Here is a 20367-nt window from a genome sequence, read left to right as displayed (position 1 = left end):
CCGGAAATAATTCGAAGATTAAGGAACAACGCAATCATCAACATTAACTGAAATAGATAATTTTAGCTTATACCGTCCGTTATACATAAAACGCGCGAGCGAAAACGTATTCTGCGCTTGCGCACACACATATGCGCAGTCGTAAAGGTCTTACGCGCACGCGTAAACGCCTATGCGTATGTGTCAACTCGCCGCATGCGCAGAAAGTTTTTAGCTTTGAGGTCCGGATTATAGATCATTCCGGATTATGGGTGTCCGAATTAACGACTTTTGACTGTACTAGTTTTCTGCCACCTGGCAGATACGATGCACTTACCTCAAATTGCGGTAATACGCCCGACATTTTGGCGCGTCTGCTCCCCTTACGTACTGTAATGCAACTAACTCTTTGTGTGGTGCACCCTCTGGCTACAAATCACCGAGGAGGTCAAAACAATCTCGTGATAAAAGTGTCATTCGCAAAATGAAGATTATGATAAAAAGGGATTTAAAATGAGAAAAAATTTTAATTTAAATGTAAAATATTATTAAAATGACCTATTAATGTACAATTACATATACTAATGTATCCATTCGTTCACAGTTATGTATGAAAACTACATAAATTCATTAAAAAAATAAGCAAATATTTTATCTGGTTGTAACGACTAACTCAAATGTGTCACTGGATAATGTCTCACTTCAACTAAATCAGACATGTCACTGGGTGTAAACTGAGTTGCATGGTCTATCTTATCAGCTTATACCCTTTTCTTTTTTGGGGAAAGGAAAGCTAAATTTTCCAATGCTTGTTTTGCAAGCCTGACACCTGCTTGCTCTATCTCTTTTTAGCATCAGTTTGGATGAATCATTCGTGTCAGAAATATTTCTCTCCAGATTAACTTCAGTTTTCTGAAGTACAACATATATAATGTATTGGTGAGTTATTTTCATACGATGATGATGTAAGATGTAAAGTGGGAACAGCATTGTCTTTCAGCACCCTTTTAGAAGTTGAACCAAGCAATTCTGCATTTAGATCCTGTACATAGTCATCAGGTGTAAAGTGAAGAGCACATATTCTTGCATTTTCGATGTTGGAATTATCTGCTTTTTTCCAGCGAACAATCCATAACTTACGAAGTTCTGGATCACTTGGAAAACGATGGTATGTGACACCCTGACTTCTAGTTTTCCTTCTAAATTATGACATAACGATACAGAACAATTTGCAATTTCTGACCAGGTATAATAGCAAATCAACAACACAAATCAAATGAAACTGTTGATGCAACGAATGTAAACAAATGGCAAGAACTAGCGACTGTCACTCGCATGACGTTATGCGCACGTGGCATAATTTTCTCTCTGCACTGAGCCAGATTAAATTAAATTGTATAATCTTTGACCACTCCACATTTTTAGTTTGAATTTGACTGTTCTTGTTTAATTATGTCACCGTTAGCTGTAATTGATTTTGTTAGCATCAGAACATGTCTTTATGTTCTAAGTTCTTTTTAAGTTAGAGGTTTATTTAAACCTTTATGTGACTTTGTAGTAACTTTTAGACATAGCGATAATTTGTTTAACGTCTATCAGAGGTTTTGGACTATTTAACTTTTACCAGATCAAGTAAATTGTAATAAGTACATTATGGAGAAGTTGACAAGCTAGGAGATAAAGCAGCAGAAAATAGTGAGAGCATTGGTTTGCATATTAAGACAAATCTCTAATTGTTAGAAAAGATGCTTAAAGAGAAGGAAATCGATATAAAGTAGCCAAAATGTTTGGGAAGGCTTCAAATTAAAATGACGGGTAAATATTTTGTTGAGTGTTGTTGTTACAAAACATAAATGTTTTTAGCTTTTAATGTGTAATTATCCTAACATCGTTTAAGAATCAATGCCATAAATTTCATGTCTTTTAAACTGTGAAATTTTATTAGATTTTGATTTTAATAGGGATTTTGATTTTAATAAAGCAGCAGAAAATAGTGAGAGCATTGGTTTGCATATTAAGACAAATCTCTAATTGTTAGAAAAGATGCTTAAAGAGAAGGAAATCGATATAAAGTAGCCAAAATGTTTGGGAAGGCTTCAAATTAAAATGACGGGTAAATATTTTGTTGAGTGTTGTTGTTACAAAACATAAATGTTTTTAGCTTTTAATGTGTAATTATCCTAACATCGTTTAAGAATCAATGCCATAAATTTCATGTCTTTTAAACTGTGAAATTTTATTAGATTTTGATTTTAATAGGGATTTTGATTTTAATAAAGCAGCAGAAAATAGTGAGAGCATTGGTTTGCATATTAAGACAAATCTCTAATTGTTAGAAAATATGCTTAAAGAGAAGGAAATCGATATAAAGTAGCCAAAATGTTTGGGAAGGCTTCAAATTAAAATGACGGGTAAATATTTTGTTGAGTGTTGTTGTTACAAAACATAAATGTTTTTAGCTTTTAATGTGTAATTATCCTAACATCGTTTAAGAATCAATGCCATAAATTTCATGTCTTTTAAACTGTGAAATTTTATTAGATTTTGATTTTAATAGGGCTTTTTTAACAAATATTGCTAAAAAATAAAATTTAATAGTGGCCGTGTAAATCCATAATGATTAAGGTTATCTAACTACGTAATTTAATTATTTGTAACTAACTGCTTACCCTTAAAAATTATCTCTACATATTAAAGCGAGTGTAAAAATTCAAGTAAAACTTATTCTTTCCATCTAGTGAGACTTAAAATAATACAAAATAACTTATCTCTTCTGATACTTTAATGGATTATTGGAACTTTAAGGTATATTAACTGGGCTACAACCCCTGAAATTCTACAATAATCTACGACACTAACTTCATCAAACAGACTGACTTACTCTCAACAATTGCCAACCGTGCCTACATCAGGCCTTTCAGGTTTGTTCTGATGAACAGGTCTGTCTCTAAACAAGCAGCAGCTGTGACAACATTCAGTCTTGTGTTATGAATCATGCTGATTATGATCTTCTCATTTTAACCTATGCCCTTTGACATGAAATCTACCTGCTGTTTATTAAACCTCTAGACTGACCAAGTATGTGACAAAATGAGACATAAAAAGAAAATCAACATAATGCTAAATGTTAGTAAAACATAAATGTCACTTATCATCTTTAAAATATGTCCAAATATTAAAAGTGTAAAATATTTAATGCTACTTTATAAATTGCTTAAAGTGTATTTCATTCTCAAACTTATTAATAATTATGTATATTAATTCATTTTAGTAATAATGGATCTATTTCATTTTTAGGATGGTATTACAAAAGTGAAATTCAGGCATAGATAATATTTTTAATTGAATTTATTCAGTTCACATTTGCTCATAGGTCCTCAATTTTTTTCATTAATGGTCCTTAAAAGTACTTAATTTCCATGTGCAGAAATGCATACGAACCCTGTATTTGGTTCTTATGTATTTTTCTTTTGTCTATATATGTTGGTGGACATCTCTGTGGTAGTCGTTCTGATAGATGTTTGAAGGAGCAGGTCACTATCTATTCTATTGGATGAGCAACAGTTACAGATATAGCAGTCAAAAAGAAATTAAATAAATGTGAGCTCAAAGTTTTGCCAGTTATTCTGGCAAAAGTTTTGAAGGAACAGATCGTTCTTTGTTTAGTCAGATAATGAATATGGATATAATGTGCAAAAAAAACTGGTTGAAGTTGCTTAAAATCAAGGTAAGAAAGAAGATCTTTCAATTGTATTGTGAAATTATTAGCACTAAATCACTCTGCTTGGCAACAGATTTTGTTTGTTCAAAAATGGCCGAGAGGAAAATATGCAAGTATCCTAAACTTTTTGAAAAATTCAGATGCTAAAATTTGTAATGATTTAGAATTTTTTGATTTCATGAAACGGAAGAAGTCCACAGTGCCCTCACCAGGATTCAAGTTCTGAACCTCCCTAATATGCTTTGAGTGTGTTTCCAGTTACCCCACAAAGACATGTGGAAAGGAGGGAGAAAATACCTTATATACTCACTCTTCTAAAGGGCAATTGGGGATTAAGAGACACAATTTCCAAATCCTGGTGGGGATGTGTTATTGTCCACCACCTTTTAGTTCAAGTGCCACATATAGAGTCTTTTAGAAATTTTTGATGTCAGGAAACTGAAGAAATCTGAAATGTCCTCACTGGATTTGAATTCTGGACCTCCCAAAAATATACTGAGCATGCTTTCAGTTCACTGAGAAGGCATGTGGAAAGGAGGGAGAAAATACCTTATTATAATATATATTATACCTTATTATATTGCATTCTTAGGCTGTGTTTCAGTTAATAGAGATTTAGAAGTTTGTGAAAAGTTAATTAAAAAATTGTTAAAACTAACCATGAAATATGCTACAAGGAGGAATATTCTGATTCTGAAGAACTGATCTACGTGTTTCTGAATTGTGTTTGTTACCGTCAGAAAGTCAGTTATGCTATATACTGAGTATTTCCATGTACTTTTTCTTGCACAGCTTATATGATATCTATATATGATATCTATTACCAGAAAAAAAAATATCACATAAGAAATATATCTATTATGAGAAAAAAAAGGGCTAACATGTCTAAAATTAACAAGGCTAAGGTGACAAAAAGTAATCAGTTTTTTTCATTTTCAAATATGTATTAATATTGTAATTTTTTGTATATGTCTAATATTTGAAGATAAAGCATAAATAACAAAATATTGTTTATTTGTTCATTTCATTTAGCTTAGTAAATTTCAGGTAAAATTGATTCTCAAAATTTCTTTTGACTACTTCGAACAATTTTACTGGTCCTCGTGAATTCAAATTAATGAGAGTCCACTGTATATTTTTTATACTTAAGTTTTTCACATTGTGCTGCCTTTATAAATTTATTGTTTATTTTTGATTCCATCAGAATTCTGAAGGATTTTTTCCCCTTCTTTTAGGTAAATGAGTCAACTCTGAAGGGTTTGCATTCAAGATTAAAAGTCTGTAAAAGGTTAAGTTTATCATGGTGTGGTAATCAAGGGCGTATTCCTCCTTCATGCTTTGTTAAGTATGAATTATAGTTTCTCTTTATCCATCTTTTTCCAATTTACTCATGGCAAAATATTTGTTTTCCCCCAAAAATGAGCATTATATGTTATGTGGCCAGAAATTTTCTCTTTAACACTGGTCATATTCTATTCAAAAACTAAAGGTACTGCAATGAAAGAAATCAAATATTTATGAAGTAAATAAAAAAGTTACTAATATATATTTATTATCAAACTTAAAAAGTCATTTTTTGCATTTCAGATAAAGAACTGCAAATATAAAGTGTAATACCCTTCTCACCCCAAAAAAAGGAAAAAATACAAAATGCAATGTATATTTGGTGGTCGCGTGCTTAATGCATGATATAATTAAAGAAAATAAGAGTAGACAATCTCCTATAACAAAAGAATATATTAAAAGTACTAAATTACAATTTAAATTACATTGCAGAGATCAACACAGAGCTCGGAACACAGTTCATACTAGCATCGCGTACACTTGTCTGATGAGAAGTCTGAGTGAGTAATGACGTCGCTTTGCTGCTCCGATTAAGAACTGGATTTTACACGTGGCGCCATCTCATGAATAGAAGTTGAAGTATCTGTCGGAACGCCACATATATGTTGACACAAAAAGTAAATATATCTTGTACATGTATATGCTGTATTTGTAAATATGAAGAACAGTCAAAAGGTTCCCAGAATTTCATTGTAACTCTTTATCACCACAATTAATTAATTTTTTACTAATACTATATTTATTTACAACCGGAATTCATAACAGGCAGTGTCACAGCGGTGTAGCTGGAGGTAGGCATGTGTGAAGATCAGCTGAAATGATGTCGAAGTTCGGGCAAAGGGCGAACATAAAGTTCATGTGCAGATTGAGGTATTCTGCTGCAGAGACTTTGTTAAACTGGAGTTTACAGTGATGATTCATTAAAGAAATCAGCCAGTGATTGGTTTTCAGGGTGAACCGGATGTTGTATAATTTATACCTTTAAATGTCTCGAGATGCAATGATGAATGCAATTTCATTTTTCTTTATTAGCTCGTGTTCGCCTCTCAAAGCGCTAAATGACGTAATCTATGTTTTGGGTAATCTGCCAACTTTAGAACTTCAGTTATATTAGTTGTAGTCATGTTGATCGTTGCTGTATTGTGAATGCTTACCTTTTCCATTCTCCTAATAAATGCTGTTATCCTTGTAATGAAGTTCTAGTTTAATTTATATATATCAGGTTATGCGCCCAGCAAATTAGGAGAAGTCTTTCATAAAATCGAATAGTAATATTTTGAATCAGTATTTTGGATTAAAATTGATGAACAGTGATTACTTCCATTTTCTTCTTTCATCGTTAATGGTTATGTAATGGCAGTTATGGATTTAAACTGCATCTGCATCGAAAAGCTGAATGACCGAAATTACTATACTTGGAAATTTAAACTGGAACTCTTGCTGATTAAGAAGGATTTATGGGATGTTATTATTACAGAACCTCCATCTCCAGTAACTGCAAAGTGGGTTTCAAAAGACAGAAAAGCTAGAGCAACTATAGGACTTTTATTGGAAGATAACCAATTAGGACATGTAAGAAGGTGTACGACTGCAAAAGAGGCATGGAATATTCTCAAACAGTACCATGAAAAGTCAACACTGTCCCGAAAGGTTGGGCTTTTGAAAAAGCTGTTTAATTTGCAGTACACCAATAAAGAACAAATGAGCGATCATCTAATGAAAATGGAAGCTATTGTGGACCAACTAGTAGCGTTAGGTGAGCAAATTTCAGAACCTTTATTTGTTGCATTTATTTTAAGTAGTTTACCTGAGATTATGTTACATTAATAACAGCTCTATAAACACGACCAGAAGCCGATTTAACTGTTGAATTGGTTAAAAATAAAATATTGGAAGAGTATACTCGTCCAAACGAAAATAAAGAACCTGGTAAAGGAAGCGAGAATACGTATTCTTCTTTAACGAGTAAGATTCCAGCTGATAAAAATAAAGTACCTAATTGTTTCTTTTGTAAGAGATTAAGACATTTAAAGGCTGACTGCAGGAAATGTGCAAAATGGAAGCTTAACCATAATCAAAAGCAACAAGTCAACGGAACTATGAATTCAAGTAACATTAATGAAGCAAAAAATTTTCTAATCACCATTGCTTTACAAGTGTGAATAATTTACATGGTTACTGGTGTATTGATTCTGGAGCCACCATTTATATGTGCAATGACAAAACTCTATTCAGCAGTTTTGATCGTAATTCTGTTCCTGAGTGAATAACATTAGCTAACATATATATACAGTGCTTAGTCAGGGAAAATGTAATTGCTTGGTAAAATATCAGAGTAATCAAAATGAGGAAATACAGGTTACGATCAAAGATGTGCTTTGTGTTCCACAGCTATCTGGAAATTTATTATCCGTAAAGAAGTTGACTGGTAATGAATATGAAGTGAACTTTAAAGGTGAAGAATGCCTTATTGTGAAAAATGATAATATAATAGCTTTCAGCTACTTGTATGTTCTTAAGGAAAGTGAGCATGCTCTTAGTATGAAACAAGTCCATACGGAATGCATTCATGACTGGCATATAAAATTAGGTCATAGAAGTCCTGCTGATATTTTAAGGATCTGCAATGAATCTATGGCTGAAGGTATGAATATTATTTCCTGTTCTACTGTATTGACATGTGAGGATTGTATTGCTACGAAAGCATGCAGAGAACCATTTTCAACCATTCGCGAACTTCCAAGATACTCGATTTAGTGCATACAGATTTTTGTGGACCAATGCAAACTTAACTCCAGGTGGTGCAAGATATATACTAACAGTACATGATGATCATAGTAGATACACTACATTTTACCTTCTGAAGCATAAAGAAGAAACTAAACAATGTATCACACACTTCATCAAACAAGTATTAATACAGTTTGGGAAAGCACCAAAATGACTGAGATCAGATCAAGAAGGGGAATAAACAAGCAACGACTTTGAAAAATTGCTTAAAGAAAATGGAATATTACATGAGAAAGCTGTTCCTTATTCTCCGCAACAGAACGGGATCGCTGAAAGAAAGAATTGTACATTAATTGAGATGACAATGCTCTAATCTTCCAAACAAGTACTGGGGCGAAGGTGTTATTACAGTAAAACCTGCAAAATAGGTAGCCAACAAGAGAACTTAAAGTTACACCTTATGAAAAATGGTGAAAGAAAACCATCATTAGCACATATACAAGCATTCGGTACTCCAGCATATGTGCATATACCGAAAGAGAAGAGATAAAAACTTGACGACACGTCTGTTAAACAAATCATGGATATGAAGAAGGAACAAAAGGTTATCGTTTGCTGGATACAAATACCAACAGTATTGTAATTAGTCGGGATGTGACATTTCTGTCAAAAGATCCCCATCCTAAGGATAAACAGGAGGATACAGAAGATCTAACTATTTTTAAAGATAATTCAAAAGAGGAGTATATCTCTGAAAATACAGAACTAAGGCGATCTCCTAGGCAAAACAAAGGTATACCACCTGTAAATGGGTATACAAGTCCAAATGAGATTGCAAAGGAAAAGTTATTTCACTATAAAGCTAGACCGGTTGATCAAGGATACCAGCAGAAATATGGTCATGACTATGATGAAGTATTTGCTCCGGTAGCCAAGCCAACTACTTTGAGAATGGTTCTTATCATAGCAGGAAAAAAAAAAAAAATGGCAGTAAGACATTATGATATCCAATCAGCATACTTAAATGGAGATTTATCTCATGATATATAAATGAAGCAACCTCCCAGATTTGAAGAAGGTGATAAAGTTTGTAAACTTATAAAGAACTTATATGGACTCAAGCAAGGGGCAAATGAATGGAACAGAAAACTAAATGAAATTCTCTTAAGCAAAGGATTTGAACGAAGTCAAAATGACCCTTGTTTATATACAAGACAGGATAAAGATGGGTTTGTATACATCACTGTACATGTAGATGATATGGTCACTGCAGCAAGCACAGAGGATTCACGTGAAAATTTTGAAAGCGAAATTGGTGAACATTTCTCGGTGAAAAATTTGGGAAATCTTCATTACTATTTAGGCATGCGTTTTCAATGTGGCAATGAGGGTATCTTCTACCTAGACCAATCAAGCTACATTTTGAGAAAGCTGAAACAGTATCACATGAATGATTGTAAAACATCTACGTTTCCTATTGATCGAGGATATTATAGGAAAGATGCAAAAGCTTACAATAAAGTTGAGGAGTATAAAAGTGCAATAGAATCCTTACTGTACCTAGCAGTCAATACTAGACCAGACATAACAGCTGCTGTTTCCATCTTAGCCCAAAAAGTGTCAAAACAGAAGCCGATTGGATCGAAGTCAAAAGGCTCTTCAGATATTTGAAGTTAACTAAAGATCTTAAACTGCATCTGGGAAATATAAATAAGAAGGAAAACAATTCGTTGTTATGTTATGTGGATGCAGATTGGGAAAATGACCATACCGATAGGAAATCCGACTAGGGATATTTCTTTGAATATCAAGGCAGTGTATTTACATGGAATTGCAAAAAACAACCGTGTGTGACTTTGTTGTCAACCGAAGCAGAATTTATGGCACTTGCCAAGGCAGCAAAGGAGGCAGTTTGGCTCAAAAGATTTTTGCAACATATCCATGAAATGGACACCAATTGCATTTTTTATGAGAACAACCAAAGTTATATCAAGATGTTAAACAACGAACAAGACAGTGGAAGAACTAAACATATAGACACTAAATACCATTTTGCTAAGGATCTTGTTAAAAGTAAAAATTACCAACTTCGATATCTGCGCACTGATGAAATGACTGTTGAGATTTTAACAAAGCCATTAGGGCCAAACAAACTAAAAACTTTTAGGCAAAACCTTGGATTATGTTAAAGGTGTAATTTTATATTATGTGTTGATTTATTGTTTTTATGCGTCTTAAGGTAAGTTATTTTGCTTTACTAAAGATTAATCATTGAGGGGTGTTGTATATTTTATACCTCCAAATGTCTCGAGATGTAATGATTAATGCAATATCTTTTTTCTTTATTAGCTCGTGTTCGCCTCTCAGAGCGCTAAATGACATAATCTATGTTTTGGGCAACCTGCCAACTTTAGAACTTCAGTTATATTAGTTGTAGTCATGTTAATTGCTACTGTATTGTGAATGCTTACCTTTTCATTCTCCTAATAAACGCTGTTATCCCTGTGATGAAGTTATAATTTAATTTATATGTATATATATATATATATATATATATATATATATATATATATCAGGTTATTGGGTTCCAATGACTGTTGGCTTGAAGTTACTGCATCTTGTTATTTCTTGACTTCATTAGATCATATAGTTTCTTTGATTGTAAAGTTTAAAAAGAAAATTGTTTAAAATAATTTTTTGGGGGTACTTTCTGATCATCTGCCTCCTTTTAGCTCCCTCACCCCCCCCCAAAAAGAGCCATGAACTCATTGCCAACTAGTTTTTCACCAAACAAAGGCGTAAAAGTCAACAACTATTTTCAAAATATTAAGAATATAAGGCATATAAAGAATTATCTGCAAGAGTAATCAATCAGTAAAATTGAAAATGCAAAAAAACATTGGTAACAAAATGTTTACTTTTTCTTAGAAATCCTCTTTTTTTGCACTTTTATTTTCTTCATGTGCACAATGATCCATTTTTACTTTAAAAAAAAAGTCAGAGAGTTGCACAGACTCTGTAGCTATACAACTTCAGCATTATGCACGAGCCAAAAAAGTCATGCTGCATGCATACATGAGTTGCCACTTAAATACTTCATAATGACATTATGGCAACTTCATAACTTCTTGGTGGGGTGTGCAGATGATCAGAAAGTACCAGTTTTTTCTTAAATGCTGAAAGAATGTTGGGTATTTATATATTATCTTCTCAACCATGAAATTTGTCTATCACTGGACCATCAAAGTTGGCAAAGATCCTGCCAAATTTGCAGTGGTTGTTCCTGAGGAATTCTTTAGTAATTTACACCTCTTTGTTTAATAAACAATCAGTATTCAACCCGTTTTGATTTTGTCGATCATAAAAAAGTTTTCCTTGACTACCACTATTCTGTTAGACTTGATTTTATCAAAAGCTAAGTTTAGAACATTATGAGTACAGATTTTCTGTTTTGTTGGCCATATTCAGGTGACCATATCGTGTCCATTAATGAATTCTTCTTTAATAGTAAGAAACCATGACATTGAAAATAATTTACTGCTTACTGTTCTATAGAAGGCAGGTCCCAGATTTTAATTATGTTTTCAAAATACAAGGGAAAAAATACAACAAGAGCAGCTGATTTATATCCATGTTCATAAAAACAAGATGTGGCTCATCGAGAATAAATTGGAGTTACATCAGATGAAAGTACAGTTGTTATGAATGTGTTGTTACATCATGCTTATCCATAACTGACTCTAAATCATGCTGCTTGGCAACCATTTCATGGTTAACGGGATAATATGTAAGTCAGAATATTTCGAAAATCATTGTTTTGTTAAGCAATGATAAGTTCTATCCCCGTGTAATTACTTTGGTTTTAGGCAACACTTGTGTAATATCTGAAACCACAGCTGATTTGAAAGGGTTGTAACAGTGAAGTACTATATACATATACCACAGTATTAAGAGAAAATTGTTATTGTGGTATAACTAAGAAGTTATTGTAGCAATAACAATTTAAGCAACTTTTTTTTTTTTTTTTTTTTACCTTCTGTATGAATGTTTTTCTACATTAATAAATCAATTGTGGGTAAAACCATATAACTTGTGCCAAATAAGAGAAATGTGTCAACTTTAAATTGAGCAGATTTCAGCCTTAAATTGGGATTTAAAGTAATTAAATAATTTCAGAAATTCAAATGATGAATGTAAGTTAATTCAGTATTCATCAATATATTTTACTTTCCCATGTTTATATATATCTATATTGGTATTTTCTACTCTAGCATGTGTCTTAATGTTTAATGCTCACTTAATTAATTAATTAAATTATTTTTGCATTAACTAACTTTCTGTTTTGTCAATATACTATTGTGTATTGATATATTTTGGAGATCCCAATCATTTATTAAGGTAATATAGTAGTGTGCACTATTTTTCTTAAAGAGATTTTAATATTAATGACAAAGAAGTAAAAGAATTTTAAGACACACAAGTTAATTGTCATTTTTACCTCTCCTCATTGTGCAAAAGGAAACTGGCTCAAAAGTCTCTTTTGATTAAAATCTTGAAACATTCTGTGTAGTAACTAAATATTATCTATGTTACTATTTACTTACTGGCTGATAATAATTACTGTAGAATGAATACCTCTTCAAGAATGGATGTTTATGACATTTAACTCTTTTTTTCTGAAATGAACTCCCTAAAATAAAATCTCTATATGTGAAAGGGATAGAAAGATTGTATACCATCATTCAATAATATTGTGCTTTTTGGCTGTAATAAACAGCTAAATTAAATGTCGATTATCTTTTTTTTTTTTTTTTTTTTTCATAAATAATGCAGTCATGAGTAATCATATGAGCATTTTAAGTTATACAGTACAAATTCGAGATTCAGACTCGTCAAAACTTCAGCGATTCTGAATTTTAGATCATCACTTTAAATCTAGTAAGGTGACAGATAGAAGTTATAAAATTAAAAATATGACATAGATATTTATAAAATAATGAAGCATTTTTGATTTTACAGGAAAAGCAAACAAAAAATTTTAAAACATAAATAAAAATTCTGCATACTTATTTATTTGCTTTATTAAACACTAGCCGCTACGCAGACAGCCTTCGTCTGGCTTTTAAATGTACCGGAAAAATGCCTGAAGGGAACACCAAACATTAAATTTAAAAACTGCACAGAATATTACTCTGCAGAGTATTATATATATAAAAAAATGACAATGAAATATGCCAATCTCTTAAAAACAGTGACATAAGAAATATGATGAAAAATTGTTGCCAAACGCATATTTCTAAAAGTATGAAACTATTCAAAAGGATGCGATTTCATCAAAAATCTATCAACAACAATAAGAAAGGAAAATTGTTGCCAAAATCACATTTTTAAAGATGTGAGAAGTGTACTTGGAAGCTTCATTTAAAAAATTTTTTTAAAATACAAAATATTTTCATTCTTCCAAAATTCTTTTTGTAAAAGCAGTCTCAAGGATGAAAGTTTAACGTGTCCAAAAATCAAAGAAAATAAACTGTACACAATAGAATGCTTTTGCAATGTCATCTCTATTTATTATGAATTCTGCACACATCTTCACAATTTGCATTAATTGAAAAATTTAGCTTTTTTGTTTGTGTCATCCAAAAACCTTCATATTTTTGGCTGTCATCATAAAACTTATTTGATTGATTATTTATTGTTATTGCAATGGAATATTTCTGTAATATCATCTTCCTTTATTATGAGTTCTCCACATTTCTTCACAAATTCTGTTAATAGAAAAATTTCACATTTTATGTACAATATCCAAAAATAGTTCTTGGCTATCATCATAAAACTTTGTGAATTGATTATTGGAGCATTGTCATTCTAATGGAATGCTTCTGTAATATTATCTTCATTTATTATGACTTCTTCACAAATTCCATTAATTGAAAAATTTCGCTTTTGGTTTGTGATATTCAAAAATCTTTAAATTCAGGGCTATCATCATAAAGCTCAACAAATATCTACTATACACTATCACAAGACTGCCGACCAAAGACATTTTATTTTGTGATAGGCATAGCATGACTAAAGACATGATAGATTTTATGTTGCTTCTATCTCTCATTGAGGAAGTTCAGCCTGAATTATATTAGTATGGTTATTTATATATTTATATCTATTTGCTATATGTGCTTAATCTTCTAAGCGAGGCTTGAAATAGTCCTGTTTTAGATTTCAGTATCGCCAGATGGCAAATGGTACCACCCCTTTACACTATTTCCTAATGACAAATTTTTTTTCGAGCAGCCTTTTGTTCCCATCATGAAAGTAGTAAAACTTGCATGGTTATTAGGTACTGTTTTGTGCTTTTGATTAGGTAGTTATATAATTGTCATTTCCTTGATGTTTATTTTATTTATTCTCCATCTACAAATTTTATTATTATCAACTACTTATTCAAGTTCCCCCCCCCACCGATAACATAAATTTTGAGAAATCTAATGTTCTCAGTTTTTTCCTGCTATAAACTATGCATGTCTGAAGATAGTGTTATTAACCATATCAATACCAGGCTGAGACATTCTAAAGAAAAATTAATTTCCTTAAAAGTTTCAATTTGCCTATTTTAATGGCAACAGATATTGTTTCTCAACATCTGAAAAATTATATTAGTTATTTTCAATTATTCTAGAAATTTCTTTAACTGAAGGATTTGTTTAATTTCAATAATTGCATATATTAATTCTCAAATATAGTGCATTTATTGCATAAGGCAGTGAATCCATTTAAAATTCTTTCATAATTTTTCATTTAAACTTTTCTTTTTTTCCTGTCTGTGTGCAATTATAAATAAGTAAAAATTAAAGTGCACAGTGCATCAGGTTTTGAAAGCTAAGTATGTCACTCTTCTTTACTTAGAACAAACTGATCAAACATTATAGGTAAAAAATAAATAGCAACACATGGAATGATAAAAATTATGTTTATATTCATCTGCATAATTTCATCATTTAGTTCTTAATAAAGGAGAATGGGTAATTTATATGCTTTCAAAATTTGTGATACTTAGCATGCTTGCTTCTTATTTACTCTTTTTTTTTTTTTTTTTAATAGTCCATGAGGCTTTGTCCTTTTTTTGTTTTGCGATTTTGCATCGATTCACTCTGAATGTCTGTTTCACTTTTCAAACTGTTGCCACCAAATATTATTGCCCTGTATTATATTTGAAGAAATTAAATAATGAAGAATCTGCATAAATGTATGTATGTTTCTCGCATTGTGATGAAACAACGGTACCTAGAGCCATCAAATTTTAAATGACATAATCCTACTGTGAATATGGGCATCTGAAAGCCCAAATTTGAAATTTTGAATTTGTTTTATTATCGATTTCATATTTTGTAAAACTTTAACGAATTTTTGATTAACAAACTGAAGGATTTCAAAGCGAGCAACGGCAATATTGTAAAACATTTTTATCTCCAGCACATGAGACTAATTCTAAAGATATGCTCAATTCAAAATTATTTTGCGATATTTCTATTAAATTCCTCCTTTTTAACACACTCAGAACTTCACAGTGCAGTTGGCTGAAGTCTATAATAATCTGGAAGCACAATGTCAACATAAAAGGTTACCATGCTGTTTAGTATTCAGTTGCTAATATTTAAATAATAATAATAATAATAATTTTAGACATTGCTGCATGAGTCATTTATCAAGCTTCCATTAGTTAATAGTCTTGTGATTATGAAAGCAAAAAATAAATAAATAAATAAAATAAAATATGATTCATTGGCTTGATATCAAGGTCATGAGTTATTCAGCAAATATAAAATCAAGGATGAACTTTAATATAATGTTTTGGTTTGAAATGCAGGCTGACTAAAAAAAGATTGCTACAAAGCCAAATTATAAATTATTAACCGTAAAAATTTATGCTAATAAGTGATTGCATTTTTTCAGCATGAAGGTCTTTATTTAGTGCCATGAAGTGAAATTAAGAATCCACATGCTTTATTATGAAAAAGTGTCTGCTGTGCATGTGTAAAGCAATATGCATATGCTAAAGCGATACATTACTCTCAGAAACTAATCCTTTCTTCTTTTTGCAAAAAATTTGTAAAAAAAAAAATTTCTGGTGTTATAGATGTCTCAATATTAGATCATTTCAGATGCTGTATGTCTGCATTTATGGACTTCATACTGTACTAAATAATACTTATAATTATGATTCAATCAATCGCATAATGTTGTTATAGAAGAAAGTCTTTTGATTCCTTTGCTAGGCTTAGATTAAATTTTACACTAAATGAATTCAACAAAGCCAAATAGTAGAATGGTATCTTTATAACAGAAAAGAGTTAGATTTGTGTTGAAAATATTTTTTGTATGCATTCTTTCAGAAAAGTTAATGTTAAATTTTTTAGTTTGTTTAATTATTCACCTGACATTTATGTTTTTGTTTAAGATTAAAAAAAGCCTTTAAGTGACATATAGTAACAAAAGTATATTAATCATAATTCCTTTATTACTGGTGTGAATTAATGATTTATTATAATTAACATTATTTTAAAATTTTTATTGATAGGTTTTTAGAGACCAGTTGTCCTTTGTTACTGTATTTGAATTTATCTTCTTGTTCATTTGTCAATGACAGTGCTTTAAAAGCAATTGCCAGTCATTGCTCATGTTTGCAAGGTGAGTTTATTTTCTGCACTGTATGATTTTAAAAGGCATACATAAATTCATGTTCAGTGTAATGCATAGATATAGAGCATAAAATATGGCACTCCTGGTTTAGTAAACAAATGTGTGAAAAAAGGGCTATATACTATATATCCTGCAAAGTTAAAAGTAGGTACAATATATAATGTAATTAAAAATTATTAGGTTAACACAGATTTAAAAGTGTAGAAATAATTAAATCTAATATCAAAAGAAAATTTGAAGATGATAATAATAATACTTATAGCAACCTATTATACCATATTTTTTCCCTACTTATTGCACACTGTTGCTGGAAAGCATGTTATCAGGCAGTACTGAGTTTGAAGAAGTACAGATTCTTCATGTATTATGGCCTTGGAAAATTCTAAATGTCTCTATAGATTTGCCTAATATCTGCATTTTTCTTGAATTAGTTACATCTATTTATTTGCTATGTATCATTAATAACTATAAATTATCCTGTCTTATGTATTACAAAACTAATTTACATGTAGGTGTTTATTCCAGCAGTACATATTTATAATTTTTAACTCGTCAGATTATTTTTAAATACATCTAACATAAACAAAAATTTAGAAATTTGCAAATTAAGATTATAAGTTATTAAAGTTGTGCACTATGCTGCAAAATTAATTAAATAATCGAGAAAGAATAGTTTAAAAAAAGGGATAACATTCTAACAGGAAGTACATACATCAAAAGCAAAACAATTTAATAATAATATAACAAATTATTGAAAATTCCTTGGTCTTTTTCAAGGAGCAGTAAAGAATTTTCAACACAGCTGAGTTTCTGAATTATATCTGAATGATTGTAAGTTCTTGAAATAAATCCAAAAGAAAAAATAAATTTAATTAAAATTATTAACTAAATTGAAGTCTATTAAAAGTGAATAAAGTAAAAAAATATTAAATTGATTAAATAAAATTAAACAAAATTTTAAAACAAATTTTTAATTTGAATTAATCATTAAGACATAATCTACTTCATACATGACCATAAAAAATACTGAAAAATAAACAGTATAAAAAAGAATTCTCAAAATAAAAAACCGGGAAAACCATTGTATAAATTAAAAACAATTGTATTAATTAATTATTTAAATAAATTTCAAACCAAAGAAATGCATATCTGCTAAAATGATGCTTTGTTTTCATTTTTGTTTCAGTTTTGATATATGTACTTCCTGTTAGCCAGTAAGCTACGGTTAAAATTGTCTGATGCAAAATATCACATCATAAGGTTAGACATTTGCTAGATTTTATGTCAGCATCATATAATTTTTTTATGCAAAGATGTCAAGTTTTTTAGCCGAATGAGCGTCATTTGCCGGAACTTTTTATTTACTTCTTTAATTTGAAGAAATCTGCAGCTGAGATGCATCGATTGCTTGTAGAAGCATATGGTGAGGCTGCCTTAAATAAGAGAAGTTGTGAGTAGTTTCAAAAGTTTAAGAACAGGGAATTTGACGTCAAAGACCAAGAATGGAGTGGAAGGATGAAAGTGCATGAAGATACAAAATTGGAAGCATTATTAGATGAAGATTCATGCCAAACGCAAGTAGAACTTCCATTTAGGAATGACTAAACAAGCAGTTTCACATCATTTAAAATCATTGGGAATGATTCAAAAAGCAAGGAAACTGGGTACCATATGAATTGAAGCCGAAAAATGTTTAACACTAATATTTTATACATGAAATGCTGCTTGCCAGCCATAAATGAAAGGGGTTTTTGCATTGTATAGTTACTGGTTATGAAAAAGGAATCCAGTGCAGTCATGAGGACCACCTGACCATGCTTCATTACCGAATATTCACAGGAAAAAAAATCATGCTGTGTATATGGTGAGGACAACTTGGTGTGATGTATTATGACATGCTCAAACTGAACAAAACTATTACTGGGACTGTCTACCGAATACAGTTGATGAGGTTGAGCCAAGCACTCAAAGAAATGTCTACCCACTACTATTCCAGACATGACAAAATTATTTTCTTGCATGATAATGCTCATCCAGATGTTGTGCCACTGGTCAAAACCTACTCAGAAACACCCAAATGAGAAGTTTTCCCTTCCACTGTATTCATCAGATAATTGCTCTTTCTGATTACTACTTATTTTGATTTATGATGCATGGCTTGTCCAAGCAGTGCTCCACATCATATGAAGATACCAAAAATTGGGTTGATTTGTGGATAGCCTCGAAAGATGAAGCATTTTTCCAATGCAGTATTTGTATGCTCTTCAGTAAGATGGAAGAAAGTAGTAGCTATCGATAGATAATACTTTGAATGAAACTAATGTACACTGTGCAAAAAAAAAAGGGGAGACAGTTCTGTATCTCCCATTCTACTCAGCTGATTGACGAAATTCAACTTGCGTTTTTCATGTCTCAATAGCACGACTTAGGATATGTATTATATTTATATATAGCATTGTTCTAATAGAGGTATTTTTCAAATCAAAATCGGACTTTTTCTGAAATAAAATACCAATATTTTTCCATATTTCAACTCTACGAATCAAATTATACCAAACTGCCAAGTTTTGTAAAAGTTACACGAGTAGTTTTTAAAAAATTAGCTCTCAAAATTTTAGCTCCTCGTTGTTAATCTAGTTTGGTATGTATTTATTAATCTCTCTTTTTTTTATTAAACTTATTTGATTCTTCCTTTCACATTTCAAAATTCAGGTTCATTCCAAATAAAATTCATCTATTTTTTATGATTATTTTTAAAATTTGCATTTTAAATAATTTTTATAAATTTTTAAAGAATTTTTGAATTATAATCTATAAATTTTTTACCATCATCTTAAAGTAGATGTATTTCTAAGCATACCTGCAAAAAATTACAGTTTTTTATTCCAAATTTCTGAAGATATACGTGAATTTATATATTGGCATGTTTTGAAATTTGGCATATTTGTTGAAAGCAATAAAACATCAAATGTGGTTTAGACACTTGCTATAATTATTTGAAAGTAAGAACGATGTGACTTTTTTACCCCGCTAATGCACAATGTAAAAAGATAGGAAAAAGGTGCCTTTTTTTCTGCTTCAGCATAATGAAAAGGAAAATTGTTGCCATATGTTAAGAAGTGCGCCAAGTGAATTATTCTTGGTGCTAATTGAAGACATTGCGACAAGATAAATTTTTGAATTTCTCCATAAATTTCACACCAAATTTACAAAATTTAATGTCTAGGCATAATTTTAGTTGTAGAATTGAAATATGGAAAAAAAATGGTATGTTATTTCAGAAAAAGTCCGATTTTGTGTCAAAATACCTATGTTAGAACAATGCTATATATAAATCTAATATATATCCTAAGTCACGCTTTTGAGACATGAAAAACGCAATTTGAATTTTGTCATTCAGCAACGGGGAATAGTGAACTCCCCCCCTTTTTTGTGTGTGCAGTGTACCTTTCTTTCACAATAAATGTTCAGTTTTCAAAAAAAAAGAAAGGACGCAGACTTATTTGTACTTTCGATATTTAACATAGATTTACTTAAAATTTATTTTAAACGATTATATAAGGGGTGTTCGAATGAGAAGGTTATGCGGCTTAGGGATAATGTAGTAAAATATCATTGTAGTCTAGGGATGCGAAAATAGTGTCCAGCATGGTTTTGTGCCTGCACATGACATAGGAGAGAAGCAAGCAATTGTGTCTTCCATCCAGTTGACATAGCAGTGTATGAGAGGACATCATGGCATTTCCATTGGAAAATTTGATCATTGAGGAGCAGCAAGGAGTTATCAGATTTCTGACTGTGTAAGGGGTTAAACTGGCCAATATTCATCGTCAGATGGTGCCTGTATACAGGGGAGACTGTGTGTCTGATAAGTCAGTGAAAAAGTGGAGTGC

The 20367-nt window shown here is 31.0% G+C and overlaps 1 protein-coding gene across 7 annotated transcripts in view; it reads left to right on the top strand.

The window, feature by feature from the left end:
• Positions 1–20367, top strand: part of Fbxl4 (F box and leucine-rich-repeat gene 4) — a 123767-nt gene that overhangs the window by 72793 nt on the left and 30607 nt on the right. For all 7 annotated transcript variants that reach the window (XM_085819444.1, XM_085819433.1, XM_085819437.1 and 4 more), the window contains 2 exons: positions 4936–5045; positions 16353–16462. In XM_085819444.1, the coding sequence (XP_085675570.1) occupies positions 4936–5045; positions 16353–16462 (220 nt within the window). The remainder of the gene's footprint in view (positions 1–4935; positions 5046–16352; positions 16463–20367) is intronic.

The sequence above is a fragment of the Stegodyphus dumicola genome, chromosome 1, assembly GCF_044657685.1.
Source record: "Stegodyphus dumicola isolate Sdum_Otavi_A_Nest chromosome 1, ASM4465768v1".
Taxonomy (NCBI): Eukaryota; Metazoa; Arthropoda; class Arachnida; order Araneae; family Eresidae; genus Stegodyphus; species Stegodyphus dumicola.
This window is presented reverse-complemented; position numbering and strand designations above follow the sequence as displayed.